Raw genomic sequence first — 13,253 nt, forward strand, 5'->3', positions numbered from 1 at the left:
TATGTGGTAAAGTCTTTTGTAAATGTGAGGGGGAGTACAGTAACTTTAGGAAGCACTGCATCACACTGGCTTATATCTAATAAATCACATGACATAATACTTGCAAATACTTGGAGTCTCTTGCATAATACTAGCAAAACAATTTTCTTGGATCACTTGCTGTCCCAAAATTTCTTCAGTTGTTACCCAAAGGACTTGGCACAGGTATCCTGGATGCTCCTCATGCCAGAGATCAGCTCTATAAATGAGGAACAAATTGAGCCTTCTGCTGGGAACATTCACTTTCCCCAGTGCACAGAGACAACATCTCAGTGGTTTCCTAGTTCCAAGAAAATGTGAACAGCAATTTTCCTTTGAAGTAACTTGATGAGCAACCAAGAAGGCTCTGAGACACCCTCAAGAACCCAGGTAGGTTTTGGTAAGAATCACAAAGTCTGCTGCATGGGGCAGAGGTGAATGTGCCAGACAGCATAGAGTGTAATGAGGTCTCTTGCATCCCTCCAGCCTGACATTCTGAAAGCAAATGAGCAATGTTCTCTTGGGCACTGTCTCAAAGTCTAGCATTTATCGAAAAATCAAATGATTGTCTCTAGGCAGAATAGCACCCAGAGAATATTAGAATTCAGTGAGGGCACAGTGGGTTATGAGTGCAGCGTGTGTGTTAGTGAGGATGGGTAACTACCAATATGGCTAATGCATAGAGAGACGGTGCGTGTGAGTGCCTATGAATTAGCATAAATGTAATCAAGGTGCAGTGTAGGAGGATGGTAAGGACTTTTAACCGTGGATCCCAACTGTGTGGTCCAAATCTCAGAGCTACCTAAATTTGCCTAGCTGTGTAATCCTGGGCAATGCAGATTAAATCACTGTTCAGCACATATTCCTTGCTCTACCATCACCTCCAGGGAAGAAGTGTCCTCACTTGCCCCTTTAAACGGGTTTGGCCATGAAACTTGCTTTGGCAGGTAGAATATGGAAGGAAGTGGCAGTATACCAATTCTGAACTAAGAACTTAACAGGCATTGCATCAACAATCATTCCTCTATTATCATCCAACCTCACCGTGAGAGAAACCTGCCCCAGCTACCCACTGCTACTCTCCAGCCCAGGCTCCAAATGAAACACACAGAGCAGAGCCATCCTAATCAACTCACAGGCCTGTGAGTGTGAAAGTAAGTGTTCACTGCTATACATCACTAAGATTTTGCTTTCATTTGTTATACTGCAAAAACTGACTGATACAGGCAAGTTTCTTAACCCCCCACCCCAGGGAAATGGAGAGAATAGTGGTGCCTGCTGCAAATGATTGTTACAAGAATTTAGCACTTAGAACACTTTCTATCCTGTCGTAAGTGCTTAACAAGTGTTCGCAGTTGTTGCAGTGGCTGCTGCTGCTGTTGTTGTGTGTAAGTATCTGGGTAAGCAGGTACCCGAGCAGGTAAGAGTGGGTGATCATCTACTCGGGTGTCAGAGTTAAAGAAGGAGAGTGGGCGGGCAGGTGTGTGAGTTGTGGAGGTACGTCCCTCAGCAGAAGTACTCGTTGATTCTCCTGCCCCCTTTGACTCCAAAGGCCTGAAAGTCCACACTGGAACGAGCTGAGAGCAGCCTGTCGGCCTCACTGACACTGTGCCGGGACAGCTCCTCCAAGCCATCCTCGCTGTGGCCCAGTCTCTCTAGGTTGACGTAGGTAACTGTGGCCTCAGGGGAGTCTCTGTTGAAGCACTTTCGGCAGCGCCTCTGAAGAGCACCACAGCAGACAAGCAGCGTGAGAGGCAGGGCAATGACGACGGCCACACTGATCACCACCACATTGATGAGCTGCTGAGTGTGCTCAGCATCCACCACTTCGTTGGTGGAGAAGATAACACACTGCTCCTTCCGGGGCACCAGGCCCTGCACGCAGACACACGCCACATATTTGGTCTTGGGCAACAGCCCAGTGATGGTCACTCTGGTCTTCCCAGGCTGCACAATCACCCGCCGCATGCTGTGCTGCCCAAAGACTGCGTAGAGGACACTGAAGGCAGTTGTGTTCTTAGCCTGGGGTGCCTTCCACACCAAGGACACGCTGTGGTAAGTGTCCCCCACCACCTTCACAGACCTCACCATTCGTGCCTCTGAGGGTCCCGCCCGCCCATCAGAGAGCTCTCCCAGGGCATCCATCTGGAAGTGCTCGAGGGTCAGCTCCTCCTTCGTGCTGGGCACAGAGGGTCCAGTGGCCAGGACAGCGGGTTTGGGAATCTGGGGGACATGCCTGGCCACCAGCTTGTTGTTGTAAGCAGCGGCTTCCCCTCCACCGCCTGTCCTTGCCCATAGTGTCCCTGGGCTCCCACTGTGTTCTGTGGAAGTCTGCGGCTCAGTGACAATCAGGGAGATAACAGTCTCAGAGGCTCCCAGGAAGTTCTTGGCTTGGCAGATGTAGTCTCCGGAGTCAAGGTGGGACACTGCAGGCAGGCCCAGCAGAGTCCAGCTCGTGCCGTCACTGGAGACTTCCTGGTGCACTAGGAGGAAAACAGGCATGTGTGGGAGAACGAATGGGCCCGTCTGCCCCAAGCTGCCTTTCAGGGCCAAGTTCACAGCCCCAGGTGGTGCACACTCAGGTGTCATCCTGAGAAAACACTGGCAGTCATTCAACTTTTCTTAGACTAGCCAAGGGGATCACTATTACCTTGGGCTCAAATGTGGGGAGTCTCTGGAGCCCCAGGCTGAGGCAGAGCCTAAGAGTGATGCCTTCTAAATCTGACAAGTTCACACTATGGGTTTTTTTGTTGTTGTTTGCTTTTTTCTGATAGTGTCTTGCTCTGTCACCCAGGCTGGAGTGCAGCGGTGTGACCATGGCTCTCTCCAGCCTGGAACTCCCAGGCTCAGGTGATCCTCCCACCTCAGTCTCCTGAGTAGCTGGGACCACAGGCACATGCCACCATGCCCAGCAGTTTTTTTTTTTTTTTTTTTTTTTGCGACAAGGTCTCACTATGGTGCCCATGCTGGTAACTCCTAGACTCCAGCAATCCTCCTGCCTCAGCCTCCCAAAGTGCTAGGATTGGGTGTGAGCCCCCAGCCAACCCACTATGTTCTTAGGGGCCCTGGAATTTTGCAAAGGTGATCAGCTAGATTGTGCTGGAATCCCAGCTCCTCCATGTATGAGCCTTGTAATGTAGCATTTAGCCTCTCAGAGCCTCAGTTTACTTATATGCAAAATAAGAAGGAAAATCGGGTTGCTCTTTGAAGTTCAATGTCATTATGTGCATAATACACTTAGCACTGTGCTAGACCCACATGAAGAGCTCGATAGATGGTAGCTCACATCATTAATTACTCCAGGTAATTCTGGTTTAATATTAAAACTAGGAAACTTATTATAAATATTAATACACTAAAAGAGGGTCTTCCACCAAAAAAGTCAGCTTTTTGTTCTCTCAGGGTGGGCCCTGAGTCTCTATAGAGTGGCTGGTGGGATATGATAGGACAGGTCAAGAGCCATTGTCATTGTTGAATCTGTTGTCACAGTGACTTGCCTCTGGGAAGCCCCCGTCAAACTCAACTCAGACAGATGGAAGCCCAGCTTTGCTTAGACAACTTCCCTCTGGCCCTGCCAAATCCCCATTTGGGGCACTGCTTTGCCCTGCACAGTCTGGGGTCTCAGTGCAGCATCCCTGTAGCTCACATACCTGTACCATTAAGGGGCTTGCCATTGGCCCTCCTCCAGCTCATCTCCGGCCCAGGGACTCCGGTAGCTCCACAGCGTAGCAATGCTGTGCCACCCAAAAGGGACCTGATGCTAGCCACTCCTGGATGGAGCTCTGGGCCCTGGCACTTCCTCAGTTCAAGCTGGCTGAAGGCCACTCCGGCCAGGCTGCGTGGGCTGGCACATCTCAGTTCGGTCTCAATGAAGGCCAGCTTTGGGGCCCAGCCATCCAAAAGATGAACCAGGTCATAGAGTCGGCAGTCACATGCCCAGGGGTTGTCCTGTAGCCCTGCAGGGGTAAAAAAGAAGACAAGATATTCAGATAGATATTCAAGGTCCTCAGGCCCAGCACCCCTTCCCCTCTAGAAGGACAGGCAGATCCTCATTCAGAGTCAGCAGAACTGGCCTCTGGACCCAGCTCCTTGCCTTGCTAGTAGTATGACCAGAAATTTGATTTTTTTGTGTTCAATAATAGCATTACTTTCTTTTCAGGGTTGCTTTAAACATAATCAAAAATAAATCATATTAAGTACTGGGTAGATATACAGCATACTGACAAAACTGGCAATTACTGTTGCCATTCTCGGACTGGTCCTTTCAGGCCACTGGCCAGGCAGTATTTCCACAATAATTGCAATATGACAAAACCCATTTCTAGAAATGCATCACTGACCCCTGATCCTTGATGCCAGTTCTTCCAGTATAAATGATATTTTCAGCATCATCCCAGCAATGAAGGTGGCTGCTCTGAGCCATGGTCCTTTTGACATAGGCTCAAATGGGCATAAACAGCAGGGTGAAAGGGCCAGAAAATCAAATCCTAGGCTATATCCCCTACTGTCCTTACTCTAAAATTGAATATTCTTACAGAGCCGAAAGCAGATCACTGTACCCACTCTGTCAAAGAACATTATAGAGATGGAGGGGTACCACGTGCATATAAATGAGGGGTACTATGTGTCCTCAATTCTAAGGCACAATTCCTTCTTATAGGGTTACATTACTGAAATGCAAGATAAATGCACTTGATATGATGTCCTTTTAGTCCCCAAAGACTTATTGAATTTAATAGTATATCTAATAATCAATGATATCTTATACATTCACATAGATATATTTAATACATGCGTCAAAGGGTTGGGGTGGGTGCATTCAGATCTGACTGTATATTCATGTCTCTCAGGTCTCTTTGAGTACAACCCACGGGTGCCAGTTCCTTTTCCCACCTCCCCCTCACCCCATCTCACCAGTGGTTGCTGCCTTGCATCATTGGTTAAATGCACTTAATGATACATCTGCTACCTAAGATTCATCAATGCCTGGCTCCAGTGGTGAGCTACCTGGCTTTCATTTTATCACAATAGGGCCAGAAAGAATGAACGTAAAAGGCCAAGTTAAACAACAGTGAAACTTCCACTTGCCAGACCGGCAAAAGTTAAACATTTTGGCCATTTTAATTGTTAGTTCCATGAATGTATACGTTTTCATCTCTTTTGTTCTCTGCTGTATTCCCAGCACCTAGAATTGGAAGGCATTCAAAAATATGGAGTCTCACTCATTGCCCAGGCTGTAGTGCAGTGGAGCAAACTCGGTTCACTGCAACCTCTGCTTTCTGGGTTCAAGCGATTCTCCTGCCTCAGCCTCCCAAGTAACTGGGATTACAGGTGCCCACCACCACATCCAGCTAATTTTTGTGTTTTTAGTAGAGACAGAGTTTCACCATATTGGCCAGACTGGTCTCAAACTCCTGACCTCAAGTGATCCACCCGTCTCGGCCTCCCAAAGTGCTGGGATTACAGGTGTGAGCCCCCGTATCCAACCCAGATGGGTTTTTAAATGTCTAATATGCACACTCTGTGACTCTAATAATTCCACTTTTCAGTTCCTATCCTAGAGAAACATTGATGTGCACAAGAATGTATTGCCAAGAATGTTCTCTGTTGCATCATAGGCGTTAACAAAATAATGGAAACAATGTAAAAGTCCATTAAAGGGTGAATGGCTAAATAAACTATAGTATAAATATATTTATAACATAGTGCAGATATAGTATACTATAGAATATTGTGCAGTAGTTTTAAAAATAAACTTGATCCATTTGTAGTAATTTAGAAAGATCTACAAGATACAGTGTTGGGTCAAAAAGCGTTGGTTAGTATGTATGACAAACTTTTATGTAAAACACACATATAACTTTCCAGAATCCATGTATGTATGTGTATATATGTATATACACATGCATACGAAATGTGTCTGAACAGATAGGGAGCTTGCATATAAATATGATAATAGTAAATACTTTTGGGAGGGGGTTGGAATAGGGAGAGAGGACAGAAGCGTCTTTAACCTCTTCTGCAATATTTTAAACGTTTGTATTTATTCATGTATGAGTTGTATAATTCAGATCAATTTTCCAGAATGAATTATGCCCCTTCTGTCATTCTCAGGACCAGGCAGGTGCCTTGGGCAGGAAAGGAGATCTAGTTCACATGGTAAGCTGTTGGTTTGTTAAGAACAGGAAGGAACCGAAGAAATAGCAGGTCCAGCTGGTGTAGTGTACTAACCCATTCAGCTCTGAGTTGGGAAATTGAGTCTCAGGGGCCTTCTCCTGGTTGTGTGACCTGGAAAGACCTCTCTTATGACTGGGATGTGAACTGCCACAGTCTGGCTTGTGGATTGAGCTCCTAAACCCGCCGCTCTTGTGGATCTCACTGTCTTTGCTGAAACCTGGAAGGAAGGTATGATTTCAATTTTCCAAATAAAGAATCGAAACTCAGGGAAGCGTGGTAACTTGCCTAAGACCCCAGGTGACGGTTGCCGCCTCTTACCTAGGACCAGCCTGGGGTGGTGGCCGGGAGGGAAGATACCGGTCTTCAGGTGAGCCCAGGAGACGATCAGCTCCTGCGTGAGCCTCATCAGCTGGTTGCTGGAGAGGTCGAGGAAGGTGAGGTTCTCCAGGAAGCGCGCGGCCTCAGGGGGCACAGCCGAGAGGCGGTTGGCCTGCAGGTCCAGTAGCCGCAGCTGGGGGGCGTCCCTGAGCGCGGCCCAGGGGAAGGCGGCCAGGCGGTTCCCCGGCAGCCGCAGCTCCCGCAGGCGTCGCAGGCCCCGCAGCATAAGGGCGTTGAGCTCGCTGAGGGCGTTGTAAGGCAGCCACAGCTGCTCCAGGCGGCCCAGGGGCCTGAAGGCCTCGCCAGGAACCCTGCGTATGGCCGTCCGCTCCAGGCGCAGTCTGGAGGTGTCCAGGGGGATGGACGCCGGGGGCAGGGTCATATCGGGGTCGTTGCACACTACTGTCCTGCTGGCAGAAATGAGGGATAGTTGAGCAAGGATCCTGCCGGGTCTGGGATCTCCCACCGCTACCTCCCTTCGCGAAGCCTCCAGTTCTGCCTGTTATCACCGGACACCCACACCAGAGTCCAAGCCATGACGGAGACCTGGAGAGGGGCCCGGAGCAAGCAGCCCCACTTTTCCCTTTGCAGAGGTCTTGCTCTCAGAGCCTTTCACAAGGGTCCCAGGAAAGTGATTTGGTCTTCAGGGTCCTGCAAGACCCCACCCTTAAACTGTTAACGACCTATAACAGCCCACAGCACCCACAGTGCACTAAGAATGAACAGCATTAATAAACCCCATGATCACGTTGTGTACTGTTGCTTTGCAAATATGTGTTAAAAGTGTTCGCTTGGCGAGGCACAGTGGCTCACGCCTGTAATCCCAGCAATTTTGGAGGTGGAGGCCGTTGGATCACCTGAGGTCAGGAGTTCAAGACTAGCCTGGCCAACATGGTGAAACCTTGCCTCTACTAAAAAATACAAAAATTAGCCAGGCATAGTGGCACACGCCTGTAGTCCCAGCTACTCGGGAGGCTGAGGCGGGACAATCGCCTGAACCCGGGAGGCAGAGGTTGCAGTGAGCCAAGATCACCCCACTGCACTCCAGCCTGGGTGACAGAGCAAGACTCTGTCTCAAAAAAAAAAAAAAAAAAAAAAAAAAAAAAAAAAAAAAAAAAAAAAAAAAATTGTTCGTTTGTTAAATTATACCTCAATTTTCGTAACTGTTTTGGTTTATCATTTAACAAAAAATATACCAAGGACATCAAAAATGAAAGCACCTCAAGTCTCTCCCACCTCTGGGGAGCCATGCGATGATCAAGGTGTTTAAGAGCCAGGACTTGGCAGCCCCACAGCTGGATTCACACCTGGGCTCTTTGCTTGCTGGCAGTGTGTCCTTGAGTACATTAGGTAACCTCTCTTTTCCTCAGTTTTGCCATCAAATAGACTCCACAAGGTGGTTATGGGGTTTAAATGAGGTAATGCATGTGGAAGCCCAGCACATTGCCTGCCACCCTGCATGAGCCCAAGGGTATGGATCACTGTCATCAATGTTTGCATCTCAGCACTGCAAGTAGATCGGGTCAGTCTTATCAGCTCTTCTACCCAAACCACGACTTCTTAAACCTTATTCTATTAAGTTTGAGACTAAAGCAGAGGATAGAGAGATAATAGGAGGCAGTCCCTGCCCTCAAGAAGCCTACATTTCAGGGCTATTTTATACTACATAAACCGAAAATAAAATCCTAAGCCCCCCAACCACTGAACAGGCCCGTCTAAGGGAGGTTGTTCTCTTGTAACAGCATAACCTACTGGTCATATCAGGCTTTCCTGGAGGTGCACACACATATCACCAGCATCCCTCAGCATAACTCATATACTCCACTTAAAGGCATCTGGGCTGGGCTTGTTTTTTCTTATAAACAGTGTCCACAAACAGCATGGATATTCTTACTCACTCCTTTTGAGCAAATATACATGGAACTCCTACTAAGTGATGGGCAATTCAGAAGAGAATCAGCCTCATAGCCCCTGTCTCCATACAGTGTGTAATCTAGCTCAGGAAGAAAGAGCATTTACAGCAATGATATTTCCAGATACTAAAATAGGTTTGGGCAGGTGTGATAGCTCATGCTTATAGTCCCAGCTACTCAGAAGGCTGAGGTGGGAAGGTGGCTTGAGCCTAGGAGTTGGAAGCTACAGTGAGCTATGATTGTGCCACTGCACTCCAGCCTGGGTGGCAGAGCAAGACCCTGTCTCAAAAAAAGTAATACAGGTTTGGGTATTGCAAGGAGGAAGGTCTGGATGTAGGTGAGCGAAAGACAGGTGATTGGAAAACTTATATTGGACTGGAGAGAAAACAGTAAAAGGCGGATTTAAAGGAAACCATAAGAACCCAATGCAAGCCTACACCACAGCTCAAACCTCCAGCACGACTCCTGGTGGGGTAAAACCAGAGGCAAACTGGGACAAACAGCATGGGCACAAATCCATTCAGGTGCACAGCCCAGCTCCTCCCAGGCAACCCCAGTGCTCACAGGCACACACTTCACAATACAACAGCTCAGACATAAAGGCTGGGCTCTCTGAGAGGCCCAGGTTAGAGAGGGATCTGAGGAAGGCTTCTGAGATGCAGAAGGAGCTTTGGTCTAACTGCACAGTCTGTGCCCATAGCCACAGGGGACCTCAGGGCCTGCTACCACCTTTCATGGCCTCATAGGACCCTCCATGCAGATGGGCTGGTGCATGTTAGCCATGGGATGGTCAGGCTGGTAGAACCAAGAGCTCTGGCTTCAGAGGAGGGAATGCCCACTGACTTACATTAGTGGCCCTAGAAACTCATTTTCCATCTTAAGGCTAACTCTGCTGCCTGGAACTTATCACTGGTCCCTGCCCATGGCAGCATCACCAGATAAGTGTTCTGAATACTGAATCGGAATGCCTGGGTTCCAGGACTGGTTTCGTCAATGATGCTATGTGGCTTTCAGCTCTATGCCTTCTATGGGTGGTAGGAGGCTTTTTGTCACTTCAGTGACACTGCCCAGGCTGGAAACAGCAGCCTGTTCAGGGCTCAGCCTGGCTTCTCTTGGGGACAGGATCCTTACCCTCCATATGAGTTGATGCATTGGACACTTGGGCTACAATGGAGCTCATTCTGGTTCTCAGATCATTTGAGGTGTCTTTTCTTAGTGGTTCTTCTCCATTCTCTGTCTCCTCTCATCCCCCAATCAACTCGACATTCATTGCCAAGATTATTAAAAGGGTAGCTCCGATAACATTGTTCCTAGGATCAGAAACCATCAGTGGCTCAGAAACCATGCAGAGGTCTTTAATGGATAAGCTAAAGAAGTTGGAGAAAAGATGATTTAAAGGTTGCTAAAGAAAAGAAGAAAATGAGCAGTAGTGGAAGAGCAAGGGTCCACGAGCCACAGTGGCATGGGAATGTCTGATGGAAGGAAAGGAGGAGAGAATGGAGGTACTCTGAGGGATCAGACAGAGGATGGGGAAAGTCAAGGATAAGGCTGGGGATGGAAGGAAGCATGCTTGTCATGGGATGGGCACTCCTGGCTTTTTGGAGCACTCATAAAAAGGGATTGAGGCTGAGGCTCCTGGGATCTGGCCAGCAAAGATGGAGAGGAGGAAGAGAATGAGGGGCAAGTGGTCCCATCATGGGTGGGGTTGTAGGAAATGCCTGGGATATGATTGAACATTGTAGAGAGGTCAGGCAAGAGAGTGCAAGTGGCCTGGGAAAGAAGGGGCTGGGGAAATATAGAAAAGAAGAGGGAATAGAAAAAATAAAGGAGAAGAAAAAGCAGTAAGGGAGGAGATTTCCTGGACCTTTAAGGAGGGCTCTTCACCAGGAGCCTGCAGGAGGACTTAGGAAGGACTTTCTAGAACTGACATACTTGTGCCTCACCCTCGGGCCCATGTGTACAGATACCTGGTACCTCTCAGACAGAGTCACCCCCTTGCTTGCTGGAAAACAATGCAGCACAGACCACCCCATAGGATCCCTGGTCCTCAAGGGCCAAGGGAGATGAAGATCTCACCCAGGGCCCCAGCTCCAACTCCTCCCAACCCAACCTAGCTGGCACAGCAATGGAGGCTGGGCTGCCCGTCCCACGCACCCGGTACCATACCTGGCCTTGCTGCCATCACCCATGATATGGAGGCTGCAGCTGCATTGAGAGGGGCAGAAGCCCCGGGCCTGGGGGGTCCACCCAAGGGCCAAGAGCCAGAGCATGCCTAATGCCACCCTCATGGCTCCTGGCTCCTCTCTGGCCCGGGCAGGGGTCTGTCCCTGGACCGCTCCGTCCCACAAGCCCAGCAAGCCCAGCAAACCCAGCAGCTGCCCACTTGCTCGCCAGCCCCTTACACCCCCTCCTGAGGCCATCGGATAAACATGGACAGGCTGGGGATTAGGGAGGGGAGTCCCAGCCGCAGCACTCAGCGGCTTATTGCTTTCTGAATCACTCAGTCCTGAGGGTGGGGGCGGGGGACCCCCTTCCATAGCAATAGCCACAGGCCCAGAGAGGCCAGGGCACAGCAAAGCAAGACAAGTAGGCAGCTTTCCAGAGGCGAGCAGCCATGGGACTGTCACCTGCAAAGCATCCCATCCCAACAAGGCCACGGACAACACAGACCCCACTGGAGTGCCAGGGAAGATGAAGAAAGAACCCTCGCCTCAATAAGGGCCTTTGGAAATTCTTTCCTGTGACACTGTCTCATAGCAAAAAAGCAGTGAAATGAAGCAACTCTTCCTGACGGTTCTAAAGGCATTGGAAGGAGGCTAAGCTCTGGACCCAGGCTTCCTGGGGTCAAATCCCAGCTGCTCCATTAATGGGCTGTGACCTTGGGTGAGTCACATGATCTCTTGGCCTTTGTGTCCTTATCTGACAAAGAGAAATAAAGTTACTCCATGCAGGGTGTTTGTGAAAATTAAACTCAAATTCCAAGGCCTTGACAGCCTGTGGGAACAGAAGCTCTCTCACAAGTTGTAAGTGCCCAATTTCACTGGTACTTATAAGACCCTGCTTACAGAGGAACTGGACAGATTCAGATATTTTGGGGAGACATCAGAGGTGTCTCTCATGAGCCCACAAATTGTCCCAGGCTGCCAGGCAAACAGCTGCCTGCCTTGAGTGCCCCATGGATATGGACTCAACACAATGCTATTTCAGCTGAGCCCTTCTGGCCATTACTACAAATGCCAAAGGTGGAGATGTCTCCACATAAGGGACAAGGGCACCCCTCTTCTCAATGGACTGTACTCCAAGGAGGGCCCCAGAGAGGTAGCTCAGAGAGTTCTTAGAGAAGGCACTTTCAGGTTTTTTTGGAGACAGAACCCCAACCTCTAATAAGGGCCTTTGGAAATTCTCTATCCATAAAGCTTTGTTTTGCTTTATAGTGACAGGGTTGCTCTGTCACTCAGACTGGAGTGCAATGGTGTAATCATAGCTCACTGTAGCCTCGAACTCCTGAGCTCAAGCCATCCTCCTGCCTTAGCCTCTCAAGTAGCTGGAACTGCAGGCAACCACCACCATGTTTGGCTATTTTTAAAAAATTATTTTTTGCAGAGTCAGGGTCTTGCCATGTTGCCCAGGATGGTCTCAAACTCCTGGCCTCAAGCGATTCTCCTGCCTCAGTCTCCCAAAGTGCTGGGATTACAGGCCTGAGCCACTGCACCCAGCCTAATTTCAATTTTTACCTATTCTCTCCTAACCCTATCTCACCCCACCATATCTTCTCAAGATGCCAGTGGGGACTGACCAGGGATGATTCCCAGTAGTAGACACTCAGTCGACTCATTCATTCGTTCTTCACATTTGACCCTGAGGCATTGTTCTCTGGTCCAGCATGCCCTATCTATGTTGTTTGGCTTTTCTAGAAGGTTCCCCAGTCCTTCATGCCTGTGGCTCCAGGCAGGCCTAGACCAGTGAGGTATGACCTGCAAAGATATCTGGGGCCCCAGTGCACACATAAAATGCCTAGCTCCGTGCCAGGTCTGTTTCAACAATACTGGCTTCTCATTCTTTCCTTCCTTCCAATGCAGCCAGTAGGATTTTCTCAGTGCTTCCCAATTATACCTCCTCCTCCCTAAACCCAGCCACCAGCTTGCCTGTTCCCACATCTCTGCTTCTTCCTCCTTCTGTCTTTTGCCCAAATGAACTTTACCCTTTAATCTTGGCCTTGCCCTGCTTTATATTCTCTCGTGAAGGCTTTTGTGATCTTGAAGGCATGGAAAAAGGACTGACATATGTATTAACCAACACCATAAGGTAGAAATTGAGAAAGAAGGCCAGACGTGGTGGCTGATGCCTGTTATCCCAGCACTTTGGGAGGCCGAGGCCGGCGGATCACCTGAGGTCGGGAGTTCAAGACCAGCCTGACCAATTTGGAGAAACCCTGTCTCTAATAAAAATACAAAATTAGCCGAGCATGGCGGCACATGCCTGTAATCCCAGCTACTCGGGAGGCTGAGGCAGGAGAATGGCTTGAACCGGGGAGGCAGAGGTTGCAGTGAGCAGATACTGCGCCATTGCACTCCAGCCTGGGTGACAGAGTGAGACTCCATTTCAAAAACAAACAAACAAACAAAAAAAGAAATTGAGAACGAACAGGGAACGCTCTGGAGGGCGCAACCATAAGCTCAGCCCTGCGGAGGGATTAGGCTTCCATGTAAGTGAGGACTCATGAGAGGAAAGGCCTGGGAAGTGGGCGTTCCTGGAACATAGCGGGTT

At 49.1% G+C, this 13,253-nt stretch overlaps 1 protein-coding gene across 1 annotated transcript; it reads right to left on the reverse strand.

The window, feature by feature from the left end:
* Positions 1 to 1,120: 1,120 nt before the first annotated feature.
* On the reverse strand, positions 1,121 to 10,906 carry LRIT1 (leucine rich repeat, Ig-like and transmembrane domains 1). The gene is made up of 4 exons (XM_003274468.4): positions 10,653 to 10,906; positions 6,514 to 6,980; positions 3,669 to 3,974; positions 1,121 to 2,501 (listed from the first exon to the last, which is right to left on the reverse strand). The coding sequence occupies exons 1-4, from the start codon at positions 10,904 to 10,906 to the stop codon at positions 1,525 to 1,527; spliced, it is 2,004 nt and encodes a 667-aa protein (XP_003274516.3). The 3' UTR covers positions 1,121 to 1,524.
* Positions 10,907 to 13,253: the final 2,347 nt, after the last annotated feature.

Source organism: Nomascus leucogenys, chromosome 18 (assembly GCF_006542625.1).
Source record: "Nomascus leucogenys isolate Asia chromosome 18, Asia_NLE_v1, whole genome shotgun sequence".
Taxonomy (NCBI): Eukaryota; Metazoa; Chordata; class Mammalia; order Primates; family Hylobatidae; genus Nomascus; species Nomascus leucogenys.